The 15,058-nt window shown below is 43.5% G+C and overlaps 1 protein-coding gene across 5 annotated transcripts in view; it reads left to right on the top strand.

Annotated features, from left to right (window-relative positions):
* Positions 1 to 15,058, top strand: part of LOC107262988 (hemicentin-1) — a 52,652-nt gene that overhangs the window by 20,605 nt on the left and 16,989 nt on the right. For all 5 annotated transcript variants that reach the window (XM_015729762.2, XM_015729761.2, XM_025080175.1 and 2 more), the window contains one exon: positions 13,356 to 13,485. In XM_015729762.2, coding sequence (XP_015585248.1) covers positions 13,356 to 13,485 — 130 coding nt within the window. The remainder of the gene's footprint in view (positions 1 to 13,355; positions 13,486 to 15,058) is intronic.

Here is a 15,058-nt window from a genome sequence, read left to right as displayed (position 1 = left end):
TGCAATTTCTCGTATCTCTCATTCAGTCGCTGTGCAACCATTTCTATCTCTGTCCCACTCGTCTTCTCTAGAACTAATGGTAGGCGGACTTGCGGGCGCCATATTGGAAATTTGAAATTCCTAATTTATGGAAACGGGACGATAGTCTTTAGCAAGCTAGTCTCGAATTCTACCATTCTTCCACGATCGTTTATTTAACATCCGAACGGATATGCCATTTACCTTTTATCAATTGGATACCCGTTATAATACTTTGATATTGATTCCTCCAATCTCGTTAGGTCGAGACGTAAGCTGAGATTGTTGTTTTTCACGTACGCACATCTAACAGCCGTCGAATGGCTTCTCGTGTTAAGGTTTTCTCGAGTTTCGCCTCTAGGTAAGACCTTCCACTTTTGTCAAACTTTGGCGTATAGTCCTCGCCCGAGGATGATCGTAACGATGCCCATATTGGCCTTAGGACATATAGTCTGTACGCGTTATAATGTAAAAGATCGCGCCGACGAATGAGAAGGACACTCCTCTTACGTTAATTAGGCCGTAGCACGTCTTCCTAGGGACGTACTGGTTTATGGTGTGCACGACCCTCCATAAAGGACGCATTACGTCCGTGGTTTACGAACCCAAGTCGTAAGCAGTTGGCATTCTCTTGTTTAGCTACTCAGGTCGATGTCCTAATACACCCGAGAATCTAATGGGTCTCCATTAGTATAGCAATATCGAACTGTTTGTTGTCACCATTAGAGTCGAACTGTAAGCCACGCAACGTATATATATATATATATAGTGTTTAGCACGAGGTCAAAGGGTATCCCGTTATATATTCAACGCCGCAGGTTAGTTAACGTCAATTGGCGGTTGGCCTCCCACGAGACAACAGGGGAGATTTTCCCGGGCTGAGGATTTTTTTGGTGAATTCGTAAAAGCCGAGGGGATGTTCCAGGGTTCTCATTGCAGCGAATCGTGGTCGGAAAGCAGGCGAGGCCTCCGACAGGAAGGTAACCTCCAGAGGATTAAGTCCTTCGAACCTAAATCAATTCTCGTTCGACAAATCCTCGCGGATGCTGCCCGACAGGAGATATTTCACACTGGCCGTAGGATTTTCTATGTGCGTTAGTTGAAAAAGCACGAAAACTTCCTGGAATTCAGCAGAATCGGCTACCTTCGTTCCTGCATAACCATCTTACCGTATCCCAGCGAAACCTCTGTGCACACCCTCATGGGGTATTTTTTTCTCTTCGAATGCCCAAACTTCACGGGATGTAAAATCCTCGAAAGTTTTTGGATATCGCTTAGTTCGCGAAATTTTATTTTTCGACCGCGAATCTGTATGCGCAACGTTGCCAACTGTGAAATTCAACGATTTCACCTTTTCTTCACTTTTTCTTTTCTTTTCTGCCGTATTCTTTGTTACCCTCTCTCTCTCGCGTAGCTTCAACTCCGTTCCTCGCTATGTTCTCTCTCCGTCTTGACTGTGCCTGGATATATGCATGGTCTTTTTCGTTTTTCTTTTTAACGACGGATGCCAAAGGACAATGACAGTCCCCTTTCGAGACAGACTCAGGCCGTATGGACATTGGGAGATGCGGATAAAGTCCACGCAATTTCCTAAGGACACTCAGGCGGTATTAAAAATGAAGGGACGGACCAAGAAAGACGTAGGACGGTCTGTGGTATAAAATGAAGTGGATCGATGCTAACAAAAGAAACGCAACAAGACGAACGAGTCTCGTGAAATACATATAGCTGACTTGACACATTAAGACCGAAGAAATACGAGAACGGTCCTATGTGGCTCCGTTGCGGGCGGGGATGCTCTTCTGCAGGCTCGAGGGAATTTTCAAAAAGCATAAATTTTCAGAATCGCCGTGGAGAGGCCGCCTTCTATTTACGCGTAACCCGCGCCAACTGGCCGACATTTTTTATCTTCACGAGAATAAATTCGAGCACGCTTTCGGCCGGAGCGAATCCGAGCTTTCTCGTATACGTGTGCGCATGCTATATCCAGCTAACCTATATAGCACGTGTACCTATCGACCTAACCTCTCCGGCGAGTGAGACGGAAAACGAGAGGATGAAAATGGCCTGGGACGATTCCGCGCCATTTTCCTCGCCAAATTTATAGTTGAAATAATGCGGAAATAGTGAGACTCCCGGAGCGGCTGCGGCCGATATGAAAGGACGCGGGGAGCTTTTGGGGGCGGAGGATGGCGGGGAGGGGATCAGAGTTGGGATTCTCAGGATCTCAGGATCTAAAGACCCGAGGACGTATATAGATAGCTGGGAAAACCTAACGTCCTTGCGGCGATCATGAGGGGAGCGACGGGGTAGAAGGATGGCTGCCGTATATACACGCTAAAGAAATATTGGCAACCGTATTAGCTCGGCAAACGAATAATCCAGCGAAGACTTAACGTGCTCTAGACAAGGAAACCATAAATCCATAATTCCACGTTGAAATTCATTCAGTCGAAACTCATCAAATATTCTCTCCGCTTTTTCATGTTCTCTTTTCACTCCCTTACCCGGGCCTCCTCCTGTTGCTCTCTTTGTCTTTCTCCTCCTGGCACCGAACACGTCTACTGTCCACCGGAGATAGCCCATACATTATTCTCGAGGATATCGATATCCAAATACAGTAAAGGTCAACACGAGAGATAGACTGTTTTTAAAGAATTTATTTTTTTCGTGGTTCACGAGGCGACGTCAATGGACAATTTTCCAATGGAAGTACGCGGACGACTTATCTCAGTTAAATTCGTTTTGGGTGGATGGTCTGTTTTTGAAAATCTAACGAAGCAAATCTAATTACGTCTGGCTCAATTAATTCGGTTTCGCACCAGCGGAATTCGCGTAACGTATTACCGAACTGAAATAATTAGACGATCCGGTGGTTGGACGCTCGAGTGGATTTTCGTTAGCTATCCCAAGTGAGTAACTACGATTTTACAAGTCAACCGAACGCGAACTGCATCCTAGGTTGAATGGTACTTTTCTTTTTTTTTTTTTTTTTTCAAGTTATTCATACACATACAGTCAAATTTTAACACATGATATATTCCTAACTATTCAACTTAAAACATGTTCAATGTTTGATTTGAATTTTAGAAGTCTCAAAAACCGTATCCAACACGAATACAGTATTCCGTATCGAGCTTATATGATAATTCCACGTGTGCCGCGTGTCCTCCGATCTCGTATTCCCAAGAATTGTTACGAGGGTTCTTGACTTCTACGAAAGTTTTCTGTTTGGCCGCGTCAAGCCGTAAGGCGTAAAAAATGAAAAGGCTGAAGAAAAAAGATAAGTAAAGGGAAAGAGAGATGGAAGCAGTACGAACTGCCAGAGCTTTGACGCTTTAATATTCCGGCCGTTGGCCTGCAAGTGTATTAAAATTAAGTTCTGACGGAAAGCCGGCTAATGGAGAAGTCAGTCAAGCCTCATAAGTTGCACACGCTGCTCGAATAGACTATTTAACCTCTATACTCGTTTAACTTTCTTCCTTCCTTTTGACCTCTCGCCTTCTCGCCTTGTACAGCTTCCCTTACTTTTAAAACGCGACTCCTCGCCTAATACGCATCCTATTAAATATTTGACAATCTTTATTAACATTAAGATCCCTTAAAAGATATCCTACTCCCCTCGCCACCCTCCGTCGATATTCGAAATCCTCTCGAAATTCCCTACCGTCCAATTAAAGAGAAATTACCCAACTTCCTAACAAAGTATCCTCAATTAATTAGCTGCCTCGGCATCCTCCTCGCTAATAGCAAGGGAATACCGGAAATTAAGAGAGTAACGGAACGCGTGAATAAGAACTGTATCTTGTTCCCGAAGAGTGCCGTCCCCCTATAATTTATTTAAGATTAACCAAGGGAATGGTCCGGACCGTGGTGTATACCTAGGACAATTTTAACGGTCGAACCTCTCTCGATTATTATTGCGCCGCCGATTTCATAACGATAGCAAGAAGAATTGAGAATTTGGAAATACCGAGCTCCCAAGGGAAATGTAAATACTCCATCTGTAAACATTCACATCCGGACGATGTTCCACGAGCTTCCTTCGCCCGACTCCGGTATAAAGCGACCGGGGACTTACGTCGTCCGAGTGTTTATAAACCAAAGCCCGCAAGAGTGCGCGCCCTTCCAGCTACTTCGAGCATGATGTAGTTTTCTCGCGGGAGCTTTCAAAATCGACTAGAAAAATTTCCGAGGTTCTACTACCTAATGCCTTTCTTTCGTTTCGCCCAACGTTCCGTGTATCAACCTTAAGGATACTTAAAACGGTATCAGATCTATACGTTACTGTAGCCGGGAACCCAATTCTTTAACTAAACTTTCAACCTTCTGCCTCACTCTTTCGTTTGACTCAAAGCCAAACGGCTCCGGCACTATTAAGAGACGTTACGCTCCTGTAAATAAATGCCACCACCAAGAGCTTTAAAAGTTTCTCGGAAGAGAATCGCTCCTGTCAAGAGGCTTAGTTTAGGTGGACGGAGTATGTGTAAACTTGAAAAAATACATGAACAAGAGAATCCTCCGAGAATTGACCCTCTCTTACCGATTTGAACCCAACCGATTCCTCCACTTGGATCAATAAGCCATTCCAGATCTGTACGCTGCTTGGGCTTTGAACTTTATCGGATCAACGTACGTCGTGTGGTATCGTTTTGATAAGAGCAAGAGACGCGTGTTGACACATCCAAGTCCTTCTTACATGTATATATGTATAGAGTCAAGGATGACATTTCTCGTATACAGACTTCCTAAGATCTCGGTATCCCCACTGGACCACGTTGTTTCTTCTGGAATGACTTTTGATCTTGGATCCCACACATAAATATGCAGGTTACGTACGTTTACAGATGTATCCAACTGGGAGTACAACTTGTCCTTGACTATGAGAGTTTGCATACTTTTTTTATTTCATTCTGACAAAAAAAGGTACCTTCGTCCCTTCTTTGTCCTTGGTAAACACGAAGTGTCTGATTAAAAAGTGACTCACCATAAAGTTATATCGCTTGAAGTTATTGAGATATGTACCAATTCGAAGACCAATATCTAAATTGTTCCTCCAGCGAAGAAGAACTTTTTATTTTTTTTACTTTTTTTTTTCGTAAAGTCAAGTATAAATTGTTAAGTCACAATCAGCAGCTTTCCTTCCCCAGGTAGCGATACGTCTATAAAACGACAAGCAGTCGACGTCGCCATTCGTTCAAATGGGTAACACAGCGTCGAACCGTCCCCTATGCAATGCCTTCTGGTATTCACTTCTCGGGAAGTGGATTTTCCATCCTACATACAGAAAACCAAACTCTTACACGGCCGTTCGTGTTCGCCCCTTTTGCATATATTCACAAGCGTCCTATTCACATCAGCGATGGATAAAAATAGTCCCAAGACTATTTCTCATTAACAAGAATACCCAAAATTCTAGTATCAATCGCACTAGAAGTCCATCGGAGTGCAGGAGCAAGAAAAATCTATGTCTGACTATCAGTCTGAATCTCTGGTATAGCTAAACCAATGTATACCAGACTTCATCCACATACGGTAAAAGTCTTTTCGTGCCCGATGATAATACAAGATGGCAAAATCAAAGAAGTTCCCTCGAAGAGTTCAGATCCCGTCTTTATATACCGGGTGTACACTGTAAACGTATACGTATATATAACGTGCCTGTAAATGGAACAGTTGTAAACTCACGTTGAGATAACTTCTTCGCAGTGTAAAAGGGGACTGAGACGTAAGACAGGAAAAAAGACACTTACACACGTGGTGCAGAGTTTGAAACTGGCCAAGATGCCGCGGCATGGCGTCACTCTCAACTCCGAAAGATTCCCAATGCTCTTCGGGGGGGGAGGGGGAAGGGGGGGGGAGCGGTTTCGAGAGAAGTGAAGCTGCCAGGAAACAGGAACTGGAACTTCCCTGAACTGGCTCTTATACCCGACAGGGTCACAACAACATCCAAGAGACTTGGCACGCGTCTGGCATACGCTATACCGTACCCGTTAAAACCGCAAGAATAGGCACCAAATGCTACCAACTGCCGACGTTCGGCTAAGGGCGCCAAAAGACGACGTTTATACAAGCTCCTATATATATATATTAAATAGATACTATACACAGGGTGTACCCTGTCACCCTTATCCTATATATTTTCCACAGTCACACGGTATACAGGCTGAGTTATCCTAGACTCCAAATCCGGAAGGAGCCTTCGCACTTATTAGGCGCGCTATTCTCTAATCAGATTACCCCTGCCCACCGGTTAAGGTGAGATTGACACGACAACTCGAATGACCCTGTAAGCGAGTTCGTTGATAAGAAATTACAGTCGATTGTTGACAGAGAACCGAGTGACCTATTAGAATAGAAAATTTTCATGCTGATCAGTACCCTGAAATGTTTCTAATACAACATTAAGAATACCTTGACTGTAGCTGCGGGTAATCTGATTAGAGAATAGGGCACCTAATACATACAGAGGCTCCTGATTCGAATCCCTCCGGATTCGGTCTAGCATAAATCACCCTGTCTAGCATAAGCACCCCGTACATGAAGAAACTGCCACTTCCTTTCGCCCATTGCTTCTTTCTCTTGTTATATAGTTTTCTTGCAATTCAGAAACAACGTATCACGTCTTCGTACGAATAGCTGCTGAGGTCGTTCGCGTCATCCACACTGTCGGGTTCGACTTCATAGCGCTTCGTCCATTTTTTAATGCCTCATTCAGACTCCACACAAGGCACTTCAGGTATGCGCGTGCACGTTAAAGTGCGTATGCGACTATACGTATCGTGTGTGGAACGTCGTAATAAATTGAGGTGAACGTCGAGTCACGCGGAAAGTTGCGAAACCGCGTATTAGGGGGTAACAAATTATTCGTCGCGTCAGCCGACACTTTACGAACCTGTAATCGAGCCGGTACTATAGCTGCGTCTATTTCCACTCATCTCTCATATGGAAAATGATTAAGTACGCGGTGTTCGTTGTTCGATGAATTTGGGAAAAAAATAATCTCGGGGTGTATAATAAAAAAATAAATAAATAAAAAATGAATAAATAAAACTCTTGTTCCTTTACGTGTGATTATTTCATAACGTTTCTATCTCTTATTGCGTTCTTACTCGGGATAATGAAGATATGCTTTATTGCTGGACTCGCCGTGATGCCAGTGCATTTTCTTTTTACTGGCACGGTAATTGATCTTGTTATCGATATACGCTAGTCGGGAGAGAGAGACGTATCGTAACATGAAACAGCTTGTATGTCGTAACTCATAAGTCATAAGCAAGAATTAATGTCTTGGGCTGCGGGGGAGGGTAGGCCGTAAAGCGTGGACTGTCGGTGCAGTCGCCATTTAAACTTGTTATTACAATAAATCGCGATTTAATTGCCAGCACAATTACTGCGAGGTAAATAGGCGAAACTCGTAAATAAAGGTGGGCTGGCTGGTTGCGCGAGCTTAGACCTACTGTAGGTTCTGGCAATGGTTCTACATATGTGTATATATATATATATATATATACTTGTATATCCATATATGTATAACGACCTACCTAACTCTTACCTACCAGTGAATAATAAATGTTCTAGTATTTTTGTTCTTATCTATGGTATTATGATTTATTTTCTGTAATTCATTGACAAATTGATATCACGCTTGAATTTGGTTATACATGTGTATACATATAACATGCATTTATGTATGTAATGCTGGAAGTCGATATTACTGTTATGGGCGGATAAGAGAGATGAGAAAGTTGAGGGGCTGAGAGACTGTTGATATAATATTTTTTTTTTTTTGCAAATGTATCACGTAATAAATGAAGGAACAAGATAAGCTGAATAACGTCAAGATTATCTTAGGCGAACTTCGATAGTTCTCTGACACATTAATGGAGGTACCCCTCTTTCGAAAAGTCGTCCAAATCTGATACTTAATAAATCGCTTGAGAAATTCGTATACGTTTATTTGGAATTGTCAAGCACGTGTCAGAATAGCAAATTGACTTGTAATTTCCTGAACTGATCGATTGTGAGGTCGGCTGAAGTTTTTTTTTTTCTCGAACCATCTTAGATACTAAGGATATCATAATAATCGGAATGAGTTTTCCTTATAATTCTCTGGACAGATTGACATAACCCAGTTTTTTTTCTCGCCATTCAAAGTCCCCTTCTGTATAACCGAAAAATGTCTTCTGGAGGACCTGAGGTTGGCCTCTGAACTATGAGGAAAAAAAGATCATCGTGGACGGCTCAAGACCTCAAGCGGAAGATAATATTATTGGAATTTTTTATTAATATGAATAAATATGAAAGTGAATCACTTAGCTCCTAAGTATTCATAAAGTATTTCATTTTTTTGCCTTTATTACTTTACCTTCATTTTTTCTCTTCTATTATTTATTGTGTCTTCCGGCTCGTAAGCTTATCCGAAGTCATTTTAATAATTGAGATGATATCGTATCTGGAGTAATAAAAAACATTTGGTTCTATATTTATGTATTCCGTTCTCTAAGTATGTACGGTATATATATATATATAGTATATCACAGAAAGATAAGTAGATATACGTACATATACATACGGTGTTCAGGTAAATCCCTACGATGTAAACGTGTCGTGGCTATTAGGGCAATTTCCGTGCCAGTTTCAATTTCAGGCGAATAACAGCAATGACAAGTAATTTCTTAATGCCCCTGGAAATTCACGAAAACGAGCAGAGCAATCAGTTCGCGCCTGTTTTCCTTGTAAAGCGAAACTCGTCTGATCGTCATTCCGTCATGAAACGAGAAGAGGGACATTCGATGATAAAAAAGAAAATTTAAGGAACGAGAATACTATAGAATGAATGAGGAAATGAGAAAGAGATTACACCTTGAAAATGGCAAATGGCTAATTATGAGAATGCCTGGCACCGTCAGGAGTAAAGGATTCCTCGAAATGCTAATTACTTACTCGTTATTAGTTAACGCGAGCGGCAGCTGCGAGCCAAGCAAAAATATTCCATTAAATTGATGCCACTCCGACGAAACTAAAGCCCCGCGCACACGCAACGACGGCTCGCAGAAGGTTTAATGTGTTCTTCCTCCTCTTCGCTCTCTCCGCGAAGGTCCTTCTCTTAATATACAATCGGCCAAGGTGAATCAAATCGAATCGAGAGTGGCAATCTTCCTGCAATGTTTATTTATTCACATCCGTCAAAGAATTTATATCATTCGCCAAATGATTTAAGGCTGTTTCACATATAGCGTCTCCAATTTGAGTGAGGTACCCCCGTAGACCGATTTATTAAACTTACTTATGGACATGAGAGTTTGCCGTAGACAGGACGGAGCAATTTGGACTGTTAATGGGATCTTGGGATAGACGAGAATAAATTTTCTTGATTTTAGGTAAAACCTGAATTTTTACAAATTATTGGAGTTACTCCATCTATTAATTGACAGGGTCCATCGTACTGGTGATAAAGTTGATTGTGCAAGAAAAATTTAATTATCTTACTCGATACCCCTTTCAAGAATTTTGTTTCCTGTCTTGCACAGATTGGTCGATACCCGTGAATAGGTGATTCACCTGTATAGAGAGTCGTCTCTCTGATGAGTCAGAGAGTAGATAGGACGTAGCAAGGGCAGCGTGACGAAAGGTGAGGGGGGAATGGAAAAACGAGCTAACAACCCGAGGGACAGATACCTCTATTATCGTGTCTACGACACTTCGCATGGTCACGGGCAGAATATTCGGATTGAATAGAAGTTTAGGGGTGGATCTACTTTCTCGCTCGCTCGTAGGTCTACGCTGGATTTTGAAGATGCGCCCTGGGAACTTTTCCGATTGAATACGAGCTTCGCTTTTGGGAAACCAGGGGATATTGGGATTCGAGAGAAATCTTATCCCTGCTACCCTATCATCCTCTTACCCATCTTATAGTTATATATTTTCTTCCTCCCGTCCGACCTTCAACTTGCATCTGCAATAACTGTCCCGAAAACTCGATATCATTCGCTGATTGCGATACGGCCTTTATTTCCGTCTCTCTCGTTGTTTACAAGGCTGATACGTATCAGCGGGTCTAAGGGATGATCCTGCGTTTTGCGACATGAAGTAGAAGCGTCTCCGTCCGAGCAAGTTTTTGCTTCGATCGTACGACTCGGAATTGCAAATACCTTTGGTCAAAGTCGAAAGTTTAACTGAGACATCCCTTGCGGCAGCTCACGACACCCCTTCGACACCCCTTCGACATCCCCCAGACAGGCGCGCGAGGCTCGAGGAGTTTAAGGTGACCTTGCGCGTTCTCAAATCCTACCCTCCCTTCTCCCTCGCATAAGGTTACCCTCTGGCAACCCTTCCCCCTCGTCGCCGAACCTGCACTACTTCTTTTCTTTTTATCCCCTCCGACATCCTTCATCTCGCGTAAAATCCAGGCGACGAGAGTGAAGCATACGGGCGAAGAGTCGCGCCTTTCAACCCTCTACGCACAATTAACGACCATTCCCCGTCTGCTTCCGGTACGCGTCTCCTTTTATCCCTCTTTATCCCTCCTCGCTTGTTCTTCATATCCACCTGCCATTTTTCCTGTAGTACCACCTCTCTACTTGTACCCCCTCGTACTCGGTCGTGTTCAAAAACTCTGCATCGCGTAAAGCCATGGAAAAGAACTTCCTTGTCGCGTCAAGAAGCTTATAAACAAAGTCGACGAATCGAACGGGCAATTACGATTAATTAGAATCGCAGGATTCAATCTCCTCGTCGGGAGCAGCGAAATCCTTTCGCAATCGTTTAATCTTTTTCCTTTTGTTCCTTCTGATCCTTCTCGTGAGGGAACACGGTTTCCTCGAAAACAATCTCGGTGTCGTGTCCAGGAGCTTAGCGAGGCCGCCCGAGAAATTTCTATTAATGTGGCGAATAGCGTGAGTCGGCAAAGTCCTTAATCCGAAGTTGTCTCAAGGAAGAGTCGAGCGTATCCTGCGCGATGCGACGGGATGGGATGGTGGATGTCTCAGCCTGGACCACCGTCTCTCATCCCTTTCACCTTCCCTAATTCACCCTCGTGCTTTCTCGACTCCCACAAGGGGAGCACTAGGACGTCCGAGACGCGCCCAAGAGACGTCCTGTGAGAGACTTGACCTCTCCTTCGAACTCTGTCATCCTGGCATTCTCTCCCACCTCCATCCCCCCTTCTTTCTCTCTCTCTCTCTCTCATCCTTCTGATCTCCTCTCATGGAACAAGAACCTTTACAAAGTTTCCGCCGCACTCGTTCGCCGAGTTTAACCGACATTTTTCTCGTGATAAATGAAATTGTTCCGCGGTTCGCGCCCGCTCAGCGCTTGTCCCGCGACTCGAACTTTTCAAGAACTTATAATCTGCCTGTAGACGCTTGGGCGCGTGCGCGTTATAAATTGCCAGCGACAAAAGCGATATGGAGCATGTGCGAGCACAAAAAAGGTCCCGATTCGTCCTCCGTAGACTGGCATTTCTTCGCGCCGAGACAAAACTTCACGCAAGTTCTACATATGACAACCATATATGTATATAACAAGTGCATTGTACGTAGCGTAGACGGATAACTATGAAGAAGTTTCAAACCTACAGGCTTCCATTAATTTCTCTTGAATCCGCAAAAATTTTCCTTCCTTTCACTAATTATTTATTCCATTTCATTTCGCACTCAAGCGCCGCGACGTCTAATCAATCTTTGCAAGTGTATCAACGCGATTGGCCGATTCTCTTGGGAAGCTGGGAAACACGTTGACGTACACGAGGATAAGAGCGTCACCCTCGCGTCTAAACGCCTGCCTCGGCTTACGAGCTCGTTAAATCGTGATAACTCCATCTACATGTAAATCTAATCGGGGAGACAAGGCATGCTGACATAAAGCTTCCATTATCACCGACGTAACCCATCGTCTCCCGCAGCCTATTCCCACCTGCGTTACTGACTGGCTGATACTGGCTCCTAGACACGACTCTCTACGTCTGCTTCAGCAAAAATCTGACTATGGAAATCAGGAAATAATCGAGGTAGTCGTGGTCGATTAGCTTCGGGGAATATGTTACGATATATGCATAGTAACGTATTTCCGGGTACGAAAATCCGAGAACCGACCAACCTCACCTTCGGCCGTTCACTCCTCGTCGATGCATCCGCATGCCAGGCGGACGCCGGCCAATTCGTTTTTCACCGTGAACTGACGAGCCGGTGTGACCTGAGAGTTTAGGTGGAAAAGACTCGACTCCGTCAAAACGAGAGAGCTCTGACAATACCTATCGTTCAAAATCGAAATCCCTCCACCGATTAGTAAATTGGGAGGACTCACCAGAACTGGTTCAGCTAATTCGCAAAGTCCGAGAATTGGATCCAAGGGACACTCCTGTAGACACTATAGCACAACACTGCACCTCCGAACACACGCAGTAAAATCTGTAGAATTTTCTGAATATTGCCAGAGCAATGCGAGAACCACACAAGCTAGAGCTTCCTATACCGTATAGGAAACACAGCTAGAAAAACTATGAACAGATAGCACGGGAGCGCGAGGTAGCTCGAGGCACCTCGATCGGTGTCCCAAGACAGACTGCCTTTGACAACAGTCAAATTCGAGAGCTAATCATTCTGATTGGTCGAGATCCTTATAGCCGATAATCCTTTCTCTCGAGCCGTCCCTATAAACTAAATCAACAGTGTTTCTTGACGAGTCGGTACGTAACAAGTGGAGATCCTCCACGGCTGCTTCCCCAGGTCATCGGGCGACAGCGGGACACCACACCCTTAACCCGGGTCAGGGGGTCCTCCTCTGGCCTTGACTGTATCAAAACTCTATTTCCACCCACTCTACGGCCCTTTGCCAATTTCCAGCGGGGCGCCGGACATCAGCCAGTCCGTGCAGACGTCTCCGTCGGGTCCTCTGCCGGGCAACTCGGTACCTTGAGACTATCTCTCTCCATGGCAGATTCGAGCACCTCGACTTCAACTCAGCAATAAAAAATCTTTCCGAGAACATTTGACGTAACTGTACGAATCAATGCGAGAGCGCAGCTTCTGATCAGGGTGGCGACTCGAGGGGACCCAGAAAGCGGGAACGTTGTCTGAATCGGTAGCTGGAGTTGTCTTGTGACCGTTAATCGAAAAATGACGTCACAACGTATATACATGTAGGTCGACATACGATACGTCCTGGTTATGGCATTGCTCATTTGTAAGGTGTCCATTAAAGGAAGAGGATCCTGTATATAGTCTTATTTCAATTTACATATATCTCTGGTACACGTATTTACGTAACAAAACTAATCATTCTCAACGACGTCCCGTATACGATCTGGTGTTAATTAAAATGTTATCTCGTTACAGTTCCGGTAATCGAAGTCATCGGTGTCGCTGGGTCAAAGGTTCAACTACCTTGTGACATCCATTCGACAAAGAAGGATAAGGTCAATATGGTATTCTGGTTCAAGGGAGATGGGAGCGAACCAATCTATAGGTAAGTTTAATAATTAAAGTAGATTTTCTTCATTAAGGAATTAAGATAAAGGTATAAACATAAATTGGGAATATTATGGAAGGACGGATCTTTTAAGAGCCATTTACCATATTCGCATGCATACAGATCCGATATCCAAGTATGCATTGCTGTGTAGGCGAATTCTTATCAGTCCCTACAATTTTGCTGGATCGTGTTTTCTGCTCGACTTTTACTTTTCGTGTACGTTTAAAACCATATTTTTAAGATATGGGATCTGGCTGGGTACGCGTGTTGATGAGGAGCATGAATTGCGGCGATTCAGGAATTGTAGCTTGAATTAGGACAAATTGTATCGGATTGCTGAATAATTATGGAGCAACGATATTGTTCAGGATCTAAAGGATTTTTTCTCTCAATCCTCTTGCGTCGCGACGCTTAGCGTCGAGCTCGTTTACGTAGTAACGTTGTTCCGCGTGGCTGCTTCGTTCGCAAAGGCGCAGGACGAGAAATCTCAATAAATATTTGTGTACGGTTTTTATTAGCGAGAGCAGTCGCTAGCGGCAACGTTGTGAGAAACGTGGAGATTTTGAGAATAGAAACAAGAAAAACGGGAAACATATGGGGAAATCGCACGAGCAAAGTACTTGCCTCCGGGACGAATCACGAGTCGATAGGATGAACGTAAGGAAGGGTCACGTCGAATAAAAGGAAAAGGTTCATACGTATGAAATATCGTTGAAACTCTTACAGCTGGGAGTAAACTATATCTTTTTCTTTTTACGTAATAACGGATCACGATATTCGATTTTACTTTGGATATTGTTTTTTCTTTTTTTTTTTTTTTTTATAAGATTCTACAAAAATTCCATTAGCACCATTGAAAAGTTCATTCAGTTAACATGCAGCTTTCCGCTTCTCTGGACTGCGAAATTTTCATATAGAATGGCTTGACGTTATGGAAGCTGAGGGCCGGTGGCGCAGGGCGTCGCAGGGCGTCGCGAGACTACAAAGACGCCAACCGAGGCGGATTCACGGCAGGGTCATATTTAACAATAAGAAATGTAATAAGGTGTGGAATATATGCCAGCTAGAAAACGACTCCGGTTAAATAAATGGATAAGATGGATAATACGGTAATATCCGAGTATCGTGTTTAATACAGGCAACTACATAAAACTGAAATTTTTTTAATCAATACCCATAATCCACAGCGTTATCATTATGTAAAGATCTTCCAAAAAATTCGTCAATCAAATCAATCCGCGTCACATCCACGAAATCATGTATGCCGATAAAGAAATTTTTCTGTAGTTCAATTCCCATTGACTATCCTTCCAAGGAATAGAATTTCCAAAAGTTGTATCGAGGGACGATAACGAGATGCTGGATCTGAGAGACGTTATCAGGGACTTAGAAGAAAAATATAGTATCTGAAATTCTTCGAATCGTCACTGTCTATAAGTGAGAATAGGAGCGCGGCAGTAGCGAAACGCTAGATGGAAGAATTAAATCGTATTTCAACGTCAATGCCGCGTAAGAAGAGAAAGAAGAAAGAATAAGAATAAAAAGAGAGCAGAAGAAGAAGAAGAAG

The sequence above is a fragment of the Cephus cinctus genome, unplaced genomic scaffold, assembly GCF_000341935.2.
Source record: "Cephus cinctus unplaced genomic scaffold, Ccin1 Ccin1_scaffold0129, whole genome shotgun sequence".
In the NCBI taxonomy this organism is placed as follows: domain Eukaryota; kingdom Metazoa; phylum Arthropoda; class Insecta; order Hymenoptera; family Cephidae; genus Cephus; species Cephus cinctus.
Note: the sequence above shows the minus strand (reverse complement) of the source record. Positions and strands in the feature narration are given on the sequence as shown.